Source organism: Phalaenopsis equestris, unplaced genomic scaffold (assembly GCF_001263595.1).
Source record: "Phalaenopsis equestris unplaced genomic scaffold, ASM126359v1 Scaffold000002, whole genome shotgun sequence".
In the NCBI taxonomy this organism is placed as follows: Eukaryota; Viridiplantae; Streptophyta; class Magnoliopsida; order Asparagales; family Orchidaceae; genus Phalaenopsis; species Phalaenopsis equestris.
This window is the reverse complement of record NW_018164444.1, coordinates 6,098,265-6,111,043: the sequence shown is the minus strand read 5'-3', so window position 1 is coordinate 6,111,043 and position 12,779 is coordinate 6,098,265. Positions and strand designations below refer to the sequence as shown.

The window sequence follows — 12,779 nt, the reverse complement described above, 5'->3', positions numbered from 1 at the left end:
ACACACACACACACACACACACACACACACACACACACACACACACACACACACACACACACACTGATCTGAGGTGCAGTAATACTTTATAATTCTAAATATGTATATTAGGACAAATGACACAACTATCATTTATTACGCATGTTTTCAAATCTTCCAAAACACCTTCACTTGGCTTCTACGCTGCTTATTTGTAAGATAATCCTCATAAAATATTAAGCGCAAAGCAATTGTTTGTTAGGACGATTTAAGGTCTATTTGGGACCGCTTGTGCATATCAGGATAAACAATTTATCTTAAAACGCAGTCACCTAGTGTAAAAAAATCAAACGTGACAGACAACATTTTTAAAAACGTGCAAACCAAACGGTTAGACTGTATTTTAAAAAACTCCGCCGCATTTATAAACTGCTCCAAACGGGCCCTTAGATGCGAGTAAAAACATGTGTATTAAATTTTTTTTTAGGCACATATAGATCGGTCGGTCCCGTGCACATACTTGCAACACATGTAATATTTCTTCCATCTTGAGAGACTTCCATCCTGTTTAGCCAGAGCTTGTTCCTGAGATTTAACTCTTTTTTTTGGAAGGTAGACTAAGGGGCTGTGCAATAACAACTTTAGCAATTTTATTAAATCCTACAAATTCTTATTTACTAAATCATGCCAATAATAATATATATTAAATCCAAAATTTACTGCAAAACAAAGAAGGAATTGAGAACATTACAACTTAAAAAAAAAAAAAAAAAAAGACAACAGTTAAAAAAAACTGTCACCAAAAACTGTCACCACAGCTAGCCAGAAACGGTGAGAAAAAATTGATTTCAGTGATTTGAAAACGCAGTTTTTTGAATAAGTTACAAAAAATACAGTTTACCCAACCAAAATAGGCCTGAGTGCGTTTTGAAAACACACCGCGCCAAATAAGTTGTCATCTGTTATTGTCCGGCAAGACTTAAATCCATTACCATACAGCCCCTCCCAAATAAGTTGTCATCTGTTATTGCCCGGCAAGACTTAAATCCATTACCATACAGCCCCTCAGAGTTAAAAACAAACATAATAAATTCCGCACTTGCCATAATACAATTAAGTCAAACAAAATCAATATATAGTGTTAAATTTTCCACGCAGGCACGCCAAAATAATTAGTTATATAGATATATATATAGCAATATCACAGTACAATAGATTTTTAATTACAAAAGTCAAGTGTATTGCAAATTCTGACACAGCTATAAACTTCCATCTATTTGCAATTTTTACACTTGCAACTAAGCATTGTGAAGTAACTAAAGACTAAAGTCATTTCCTTAACCTGGACTCCCTATGAAAACTGGAAGAACGAACAGGCTCGGGTTGCTTCGATGTCGAACCATGCTTCAACAGCTTTTTCACAATGCAAGCCAAGGCGATTTGGATGCCGAGGGTGGAACGGCCGCGAGAAAGACAGGCGACGCCACCAATTAGAAGAAGCCCATTTGCAATCCACTTGGAAGGAAATTTCGATTTTGCACTTTCCAGTGTGTTCCTAATGATTGGGCTGCTACAAGGATCATCAGATGAGATGTTAGAGAGATTTGAACCAGTTGCTCCAACATCATCCTCTATAAAAGTGGGGACCTGAAAGTTTGGGGGAGGGAGAAACATTTTATTTGTTAAATTTGAATCCAAAACTTTATGCTACGTCTATACTTGGTGTTCATATTGATCATAATGACGCCTTCATTAATATAACAATGTAAAGCATTAGGAGCTACAACAGATATTAGCTCAGACTTGAATTTTTGCTTAACATCATGAGTTTAGAAGCCCTTCACATAAAAGTAACAATGAAATTGGTATTTTTCATTTTTTAATCAAGATCTTCAAAAAAAAAATCATGCATCGGCTATGGTTTGTTATAACTAATGGAGTCTATTGAAATGTAAGAAAAAGTCTTCGCATAATTGTAATCCAATTATTAAAATTAACTTGTCATCCAATTATTAAAACTAAGTGAAAAACTCTAGATCACTAATTCATCATGTTGGTTACTTATTCATGTAGTTGTGTCTTTAATTTCATTACAATGCATATCATTCAAAAAACAAAAATTGTTTGCATAAAAAATCTCTATTTCCATCTTCCATGATAGTTCTCAATATGTTTTCCATGCTTTATCATTTCAAATCCCAATTTTACACAAGAGTACTTGATTTTCATTGACTCAACAAGATCTATAATATTGCAAAAAAAAAAATAAAAAATCTCAAATAAGGCCATCTAGGCTCTTAAAAATGTTAAAAACCCAGTCAAGTAATAAAAAGTACAATTAAAAAATATAGATTATTATGCCAAATCATAGTGGGCATAATTACAAGATCCTTGTGAATTCTTGCAAAAGAAAATAGAAAAGCTCACACTTATGCACTAACAAACCTTTAATGGACCTCAAAGGAGATTTAAGGTATTAGAATAAAAAGTTAGGCGGTTAGCAAAATCTTCGTTAAAAAATCTAATACTTAAACACCAACCAGAGAAGGAGAAGGTCTTCCAAATGTTCCTCTCCCTCCCCATCATTTCTGTCAATACTTCCTGTCAGATTCAACTATCTTCCTCTCGATCCATAGCTTATGGACAAGTTCTATGATTATCATAGATGGACGTTAAGCAGAAAGACATCTGGGAAAAGATGATGGCTGTAGTTCATATGGTTCTTGTGAGAACTTATCCCCAACATTATGAAGAATCAATATCTGGAATGGATCAATTATATGCTGCCACATGATGTACGTATCAAAAAACTGATGATTATGTCTTTATACGGGTTAAAATTTAAAACATCTACTTTCAACGGTCAACTCAACCAAAAGTCCTTGATATTGCTGGTTGCCATGAACAAATATTTGTCTTAAAAACAAGTTTGGTTTGCCTGTGTTAAGCTAATTAGTCGTGCCAAAATATACGGGATTAAGCTTGTAACAAAAATTAAATAATTAGGGCAATTGCCCATTACTTCATCCGATGAAATTAAAGAGACTTTAAAGTAAATTATATGCCTTTGATTTTTCATGTGAAGTCCAAAATATACGAGATAAAGCTCACAAAAAAGAAAAATTCAATGATTGGGACAATTACTCATTACTTCATGGGATGAAATTGAAGACTCTTTAAAGTAAAAATATATGCCCTTGAGTTTTCATGTGCTCATGTTTGAGATAACCATATTTCAACCACGACCTATGACTGGTGTTAAGTTTAATTACATGACACACTTTAATAAGCAGATGACCCATAGAGATGTGAGAAAGAATCATCATATGATGATCTCAAGATTTTGATATGGTTTATGAATTAATATCCTCATGAAATGTTAACTAGAGAAGTTTATTCCGTTGAAGAAACACTAAAAGTTGTAGCTAAAATTGAGCAATATCTTAAATCACAACTTTATAGGAAAGTAGACATTCATCTAGAAGTAGCTTTCAGCTATGTCTCACACCTTCCATCTCATTAGCTCCTCAAGAACTCAGTGATCCCTAAGGAAATGCTCCAGTTGGAACAACTAATTCTTAAGCATCAAGTGCTACTTACTTTACATTTGACAAAACTAGACACTAGAGAAGTACCTTCCCTCGATGAAACATGCGTGTAGATCTTGAGTTTGTGAATCACTTCAATGAAAATATCAATGACTACGTTGTGGTAGAGGTGAACCCTAGCTTTTTGACCAATAATGTCATATATTATGGACACACATATGCCTTCAAGTTTCAGGGGGCAAGGAGTCGTGTTAAATGTTATCAAGTATGAAGAGGTTGCTTCATAATAACCTTAGGATTTATCTGCTCCAATAGAATAGAAATGCTTTCATATTATTAATAAACCTCAATTCAACAGGATACTATAGTTGGAATATCAATTTTATCCTGGTTGTTTTTTTCACAAATTAAACACTTGTTGAGTCCCTTCCATTTGAGTTGCCTGAACTTCTATCTCAGTAACAATATATTTATCCTAATCAGATCCATATAAGCTATCTTAATTCACAAGAATCCAGCATGCTATAGAGTTGATTGATGGATCGTCACTCCCTGATTTTCCCTACTACTGTGTGAGCCCAAATGAACATGCAAAGCTCAAATAATAGGTTGATGATTTGTTACTGGGATATTTTATCGAAGAGCTTTTATCTACATGTGAAGTTATCGCCCTCTTACCCCAACGAAAAATGATACCTAATACATGAGGTCATTAGTAAATTCACTTTCAAGTATAGGTTACCTATACCTCAATTTGATAACATGTTAGATAAAACGATCAGAGTAATAATTTTCTTCAAGATCAATCTCAAAAACGAATACCATCGAATCCACATGCCAAAAAATGTTGAATAAAAAATAATCTTAAAAATAAAAGATGGCTTATAAGAATATTTAGTGATGTCATTTAGCTTAACTAAAGCCACAAGTGTATGCATGTTAATAATGACTTGTATCTTGCACCATTTAATTAGAATTCCTAATCGAATATTTTAATGATACTCTAATTTTTAGTATAACAAGTGCGGTCATGAGCATCACATCAACGACACTTCACATATAACCAACTTAGAAGTAAAAGAATCAAAAATATAATTACCTTCATCTAATTTGACCACACTCTTTATGATTTTTTTCTCTACCTTTATTCATTCTCTAGCCAAGGACTTAAACCTATAAAATGTTAGTTTAAATTATCGTAAATTATATATCATTTGAAAAATAATTATATATCTAAATTAAATTAACATAACAGAAAAGAAAGCAACATGCATGCTTATCAAATACAGTGAATAAAGATAAAATCATTTGATAAATTATAATTTTAAAAATGACCATTTATGAAGATTCAGAACATTCAATTATGCTCTTCAATAAAATATCTTCTCTTGTCTCTATAATTTTATAAATTATATATATCTCAAAGGCATCATCTAAAATGTATTATTCAAAGTATTTAAATATTAATATCTTCTTTCCAATTTTATGTCCATGAGTACCTTAGAATCATTAGCTAGTATTATAAGAGCGTGAACTTCATCAGTTAACATACACATATAAACATCAAAATAGTTCATTACATTTATATTTTCATATTAATTTAATATTTCTATAATAATCTATATATGTAATAAAAAAAATCTTAACATGCTAAAAATAATGTAATATACATTTCGATATAATGATCACATGTAGAAGTATATATAAGTCAATATTAAACTTCAAGTATTGTTTATTTAAATAATTATCAAATGCATTTTAAAAAATAATAATATTATTACAATTTAAAAGGTATGACTCACCTCAATGTCAAATGATTTATTATTGCCTTTTTACCTATTAGACCATGACTACTTTAATCCGACACATAACAATGTACAAGATCAATTTACTATATATATATATATATATTAATTTAATGTGATTTCAACTTAATTAATATGTTCTTATTCAACGATATAAATCATCATTTGGTTTTAAATCATCTAATTTATTTCTTAGCATATTATTAACTTATTCGCAATTATTTCATTGAAATTTTATATGATTATATAATTTCATATAAAATCATATAATCACATTAAATGATTATATGATTATTTAATCATATAATCATATAATTAAATAATAAATCATATAATGTATATTATTATTTATTATACATTATTTTTTAATAATATTATATGATAAATAATAATATACATTTGAATAATTCGATTATTTCATCAGGATATTAATGATTTATTGCAATTTGTCCCTATCACGAATTCCGGTTATATGATTGCAATTTGTCCCCCCCACCCGGACACACACACACACGTTACATCAATTAATATCAATTTATTACATAAAAAAATCATTACTGCTATTCTAAAATTAATTAAATATTTGACATCTTGTCATAATTTTATTTTTATGATTATTAATCATAATATTTAGAATTTATCAATTAAATTGTCAACATTAATGACTTCTACATAATGAGAAGATTAAATTTTGATAAATTTAGTTCTAGTTATTATTTCATTCACTTATATAAATCATCATTAAACATTAGATTGTTCAAGTTAATGCATAACATGTTTTATTTATTTAACATACACCTTAGCACTTAAAATTATCTTTTTAATATTTCAAATTTAATTTTTTAAATAAATCTAGATGAGATTAGATTCAGAATTTCTCATAAATATCATATCTCAACAAATACACATTTTATATCTTCTTGATATTCCGATTCTCATTTGCTATTCTATTAGTATTCTTTTTCATGCAAAATCACTAACTTAAAACTATCCTCTAAATATATTAGAGATCCAGGGCTTCAAATTCATTTATTTTCAAGAAAAAAAAAGTGAAAAAAAAAATTATATTAGATTTAAGTTTACCTTAATTCAATCCGTAGAGAAGAGAAATCTCATCATTTGCTTTAATTTCATGCTCTAGTCGTAACTATCATATTTCTGGAGTCAAGATTGTCTTGAGTGCAAATTGAGCCTACTCACATACTTTGTCGCACAAACAATAATCTGAAACCTGCAAGTCATTTGTTCACTACTAAAGCATTCTCATTGCACCGATTTTGCCATCCTCGCAAGAACCTGCACAAGCTCGCATCGTTGCATCTACTTCTCCACTCATGTGCTCTCTCTCTCACACTCAAGCCTGCACAGTAGCCCCTCTCACAATCACACACAACAGTTGCCCTTCAGCACCACACCTCTTGCTCGTGTGCAGTAAACGAGCAGAGCTTAAATGAGCTCTGGCTTGGCTCTTGTTCGGCTCATTCAAAATTAATTTTGTTTGAAACTGACTCATTTTCAAAATTCTTTGGGAATAGTGTGTTTGTGTTCGGCTCAAAATTGACTCGTTTGAATTAACTAGAAAAATAGATGTAGGTGTTGGATTCAAACATGCACAATTTTTATGCAATTAAAAGCATAGAACCACAATACCACGCAAGTTATTGTGATTTAAACTTAGATATAAATATAGATGATACATCATGATATAAATTACATATATAATTTTCCTATTTTGAGCTAAAATGAGTCGAATACAATCAAATAAAGAGTTGTTCATGTTCAGCTCGTTTATAATTCTAGTTCAAAAAATTGTGTTCAGCTCGCTTAACGAATAATTCGAGCATGAGTTGTTCGCGAACAACAAGCTTTTTTTACAGCCCTAATTGTGTGCTTTGTCTCATCTTGCACATTTCCTTCTCTCAGTCTCAAATGCTCTTGAGGAAACAATTCATTTTTGTGTTTTTTCCCGCTATATAAATAGTGAACTGATTAAAGCAATTCAATCGAACCAACTTTAGTCAATTCATATTCGATCAAACAAACTAGAGTGGTTTAGATTTGATTGAGATGTTACAGGAGAGGTAATGATGATATTGATTACACATTAACTGTAAGCTAATAGAATCTGTGAAGCCAAAGTGCTATGTCAAACTATTTTTTCTGAGGAACTGCTTTTGAAGAATAATGTCATATTTTTTGTCTCCATAGTTTCAGCAAAGAGAATTACATCAAACTGTGGTCGCTCATAACAATTTAGAATTTTGCATAAAAGTTTTTTTATTGAATTAGATAAAAACTATGTTTACGGAAACCATATGTATACTCTAAACTCAATTTGAATTTTTAGCTAATGTTTAGTGTCATGTTCAGTTGGGTTCAAATGTAGTTGCTATTTGACATTTTAAAAATCGAACCCTCGCCCTCTCTTTAGAAGAGTGAAGGCAATGTCATATGTCATTGGCATTCAAATGCGGTTGTTGATATGCATTATTGATGAATTATAAAACCATGGATTCTGTTGAATCTAGATAGCCAAATTGCACAAGATAAAGAATTGAAAGTATGGAAATAAAAAACATAATCCGGCAGATACCCTTTTTTTTCCAGTAAGGCATTAAAGCAATTTATTTATAAATTCTAAGAACAAAGGATATGATGCTATTAGTTCAACTTTTCTAATATACATTAACCTCCAAGCACCAACCACTATTGTTTACAGAAAGCTAAACAGAAATAAAATTTGATGAAAGACTTCATCCAACTCGAAAGGAAATTACACAACGAAGGGCTCAAAAGATATTTAAGCAGCCGCATAGTTCTTCCATGCAAGAGCAATAATGAATCAGACGAAAGCATTAAAAACTCTAAGCCTCAGCACTATATAAAATCCATAAAAAAGGCTAAATTGTTCTGAAAGTGTTATAAAAAAGCTACGGAGCATAAAATTCAAATCTTCTATGATTTCTAGTCATTTACGCCAACAAAATGTTGATACCTTTTGTATAAGCTTATTCATTATAGCAACTGAGGGAGACTGAGCTCCAGAATGGGTAGAATATTCTCGCAACGCACTGTTCATCTTACAGACATAACTCCATATCCCCTTAGAAAAAGCTAGTCTTGCCATCTCTACATTCAGTCCAGCATCTTCTTGATGCAACATAGCAATTTCACATGCATTTGTACCAGGAACTATACAATAGAAATATAAAAATATATCATTTCCATGAAAAAAGAGAAATAAACGTAGCTGGCAGCACAAGAAGATGGGCATTATCAGTGGAAGAGGCCAAGCAAAACAAGTATCAGAGAATTGATAAATGAACATTTCTTTCATAGCTACTTAATAAATTGGAATTATGAAACAATCAACAAGTAATTGCATGAAGACATCAACCATGTTTTTAAAAAGAAAAGAAGCAAACCAACCTCTCCGAAGCACCCAAAAAAGGATAATGAAGTGAATGTAATTATTGACATCCCAATAGCATGAGAGTGGTTAAAATTTTTCATGAACAAGCATTGTGGTGAACAAAAATGTTAGATAAACAACATGACAGACTTTTTGTTCATTTGGATATCAAACTGTGTGGAAAGAAACATCACAGGGAATCAAAGCAACGAAGTATGAAACAGAATTTCCACAATATCTGATATATTTGTCCTTCCTTAATAGTCCTGCAAATACATTAAAACAAAAATCTGCATTAAACAAAGATGCTTCATTGCTTGCCTTTCCTGATCCGCCAACCAGATCTGAAGAATCCAACCCGGACAAATTTCTTCTGCTGAGGAGCCAAACGATGCTCACAATCCTATGATCATAAAAGGAAGCAAAGAAATCAAACCTGTCAAAATATTAATCTCAATAGAAAATACATGGAAAAATATATACATGCAGTAAATCAACTTCTCAAATTCAAGTTTCAAATGCATTATCTAAGCCTTTGCAAGGACGATTAAAAACAGCCATCAAACATGTAGTACGCATTTTCCTAAGATCTGTCCACCTGTTGCATTTCTGGAAAATCGTATAAATTATTTTGCTGCCTTGAAAACAATGGTTTATCAATTTATTTTATCCTGATCACAACCACATTACAGACACCAATCAGAGAAATAGCAAACAAATATAATCCTGAACATTTCCCTGATGCTTAGCACCTCGATTTGGTGTTTCTTGGTGTATTCCCAAATCAAAGCTGGCATGTGGCATCCATAGAAAAAGATTGTAAAACACAGAAATATTAAGTGTTGAAAATCGCCTGAGATGAAGATCAATTGCTAGGGACCAAGTTGGGTCTCAAAACCAGCAGCTTTCTATTTACAAAATTTTAGAGTAATGAGAATGTACCTTAGTTAAGCAATAGAAGATTTTATCATTTCCTTTCCACACTCTCCACACCAATATATACTCCCTCGGAGTTAAAAGAGGGAACTTTTTCACCAAGCGCCCAATTTCTGTTCCACTGTATTCATCAGCTTCCAGTTGCTCAAACTCAACCAAAGTTTTATCCCATTTTTTTCTGTAATGGCTGTCCATATAAAAGTCCCGTAATAGCTCAGAAGGGCATTGATCAAATATGGTAACACTAACATACTTCAAGGGGCCGTCCTGAAAAGATTGTAAAACATGTCAATACTGGGGGTTGATTCGAAACTTTATTGCACTGAAAGTCTGAAACGTGGATAAAATTACACAAACATGTGATTTTAGAAAAGTAAAAAATAGCTTTATTTGACAGCAATCTGCCATACAAGATCACTTTCATTCTTATTATCCTTTTGAAAACTACAACATTTATTCAAATAGACACGTTCTGAAGGCTAACAAATTCAAATTTTCCAATCAGAAATCATTTATTTCACCTGCCGTGACATAAATAAACAAAAGCTACATTCTGAAAATCTCCGAAAAGATTAAATCCGAAGGAATCAAATTAGCAATGTAAAAAAAACGGATTAGCTTGGAGATTTCAGATTCCATACAAGTTCGATAAGAATATCTCAGGGAATCGCATCATGTCCGATAACTGAAAGAAAGAAGGATTGAAAGGAAGCCTACCTTGGGTCTACAACAGCTCGCATGATAAGAAACACCGCCATTCTTTTTAGAAATAACATTTTCCCATTTCTCTCTTTCATTGCTCTTCCCGTCCAAATCAGCTATCAGGTCCTTCAAATCAGCATCACATATGATACCTGAAATCCTGCAACGCATGTTAAAAATCAGTCTCATGCACCAAAATTTCGATGCAATGTCGAACTATCAAATCCGGTCATTTCCCCAATCACGCACCAAATTAAAGTCTAATAATATCATACCATTTAGTTATCATTATTGACAGCAATAAGGAATTCCAGTTGAGAAGATGAAGAGAGCAAAATAGAAATAGCTGCGACTCCAAGTAGACGAGACGGATTCAGCAAATTGAAACAAGAAAGAAAGAAGTTGAAAAGCAATAACAACGAAGACTCACCTATTTGCGGTCTTTCCGAGCGGCAAGCTCGCCGGAGCAGACCTTGCCACCGAGTTCGCCGGATCGGTACTGAAGGCTCTGCGCTTCGTAAAAGTCCTCACAAGCTGCAGGAAGAGGATCAGGAGCAGCGCCGTCGCGGTGGCCCATCCGCCTCTAGAGACTTCCCGCCAAGACTCGCCGGAATCGAAGGTTATTCGCTCCAAAATCGACGGAACAGCACCGGATTTTGGCATCAAAAATAGTGGTAGAGGGCAACTCCTAGACCCTGATTTCTGTTTTGGGGATCCATTTTTATATTTATAGCATAAAATTTTATTTTGTTTTATTTTTATTTTATTTTATTTTATGGTGGAGAGGCTCGTTGGGTTTTATTTAAATACATACCACTCAATTCTTTGGTTATTATTATTATTATTATTATTATTATTATTATTATTATTATTATTAAATTTTAAATATGTGAATAATTCAATACTTTTTAGAAATTCTTCAACTTCCATATCACATAAAAAATACTCTTATTTTAAATATTACAATGTGAAATATATATTTTTTATTTGGTTAAACAGATAGTTAAGCAGATATATATACGATAAAGTTTAGGTGTAGGTGTGTGTGGGTGTAATAAATAAAACAAGTATTTATATTTAACTTAGCAGTTTATTCAGGTTAAACAGATATATATACGATAAAGTTTAGGTGTGCGTGTGTGTAATAACTTAAACAAGTATTTATATTTAACTTAGCAGTTTATTCAATTATGATTAAATTTATATTTATAAAGTCAAATTTAGTAGTCAGCTTAAAACTAGGATGGTCAATACCAAATCAATGGATGTTATTTTTTATAGAGATGACACTTTCTGGACCCATTGATCTGACTAACTAATATCCAAAAGGGTTTCATCAACATACACACAATTACACACAAACATATCAAATTATCCACATGCATAGTAAGTAAGAAATATGTTATTTCACACGAGCATTTGACTGACATGAATTTACGTGCAATTTCACAAAAATTAACTATTATAAAAGGAAATATTATAATTGAATAAATTAATCATAAATGCAGGAAATTTTACTGTAATAACATAATGCGACAAATTACTTCATTATGAGCAATGACTGAAACTTATCACTATCACTAGCACAAAAATAAGAAAATTAAAGTAGCAATAATGCAATTAACAATTGTATGAAGCAATCATAAATCTATTACAAATAATAATAATTAATGTCTAGAAAGGTACGTTTACATGTTAATAAAAAACAGTTGCTTATATGAGACAAATACTTAATCCCAGACCTATTAATGATTAACCTTCTGCTGGCTGCCGAGCTCTACAAATATTTGAATTTTTCAATATAGTTAATTATACAATTAATGACATTAAACTAATCATTTATCAAATTACATAAAACCTAAAAACCAAATTATTATTATTATTATTATTACTACTATTATATATATTCGGCCCCTTAGGAGAAAATGAATCATGAAGTTTCCTATGCACCAGTTCGGATTGGGCCACCACGCTTCCGCTGCGCTCTCGCTCCCCCCCAACCCACAAAATTCTAAAAGACACATCTCTTCAATTCCAAGAGACATCTCTTCATTTCATGAGACTCCAAATTCTGGAATTATGAGTCATACATAACAAATTTCCATCTTGGAGAATATTCAGCCACTTAGGAGAAATATATCATGAAGTTTCTTATGCACCAATGTGAATTGGGCCACCACGCTTCCGCTGCGCCCTCACTGATCCCCTCAACCAACTAAATTCCAAGAGACGCAACTCTTCAATTCCAATAGATATCTCTTCATTCATGGAGACTCCAAATTCTGGTATTAAGAGCCACATCTAATAATTCTCCACATCGGCGAATATTCATCTATTTCGGAGAAATACATATGCCCAACAAATCTTCATCTTGGCAATTCTCCACATCGGCGAATA

At 32.0% G+C, this 12,779-nt stretch overlaps 1 protein-coding gene across 4 annotated transcripts in view; it reads right to left on the bottom strand.

Moving 5' to 3' along the window:
- Window positions 1-11,071, bottom strand: part of LOC110022174 — a 23,434-nt gene extending 12,363 nt beyond the window's left edge. For all 4 annotated transcript variants that reach the window (XM_020721002.1, XM_020720993.1, XM_020721016.1 and 1 more), the window contains exons 1-6: window positions 10,813-11,071; window positions 10,398-10,542; window positions 9,687-9,947; window positions 9,066-9,147; window positions 8,328-8,524; window positions 1,322-1,626 (exon numbers count right to left, since the gene is read on the bottom strand). In XM_020721002.1, coding sequence (XP_020576661.1) covers window positions 1,322-1,626; window positions 8,328-8,524; window positions 9,066-9,147; window positions 9,687-9,947; window positions 10,398-10,542; window positions 10,813-11,045 — 1,223 coding nt within the window. In that variant the 5' untranslated portion in view covers window positions 11,046-11,071. The remainder of the gene's footprint in view (window positions 1-1,321; window positions 1,627-8,327; window positions 8,525-9,065; window positions 9,148-9,686; window positions 9,948-10,397; window positions 10,543-10,812) is intronic.
- Window positions 11,072-12,779: the final 1,708 nt, after the last annotated feature.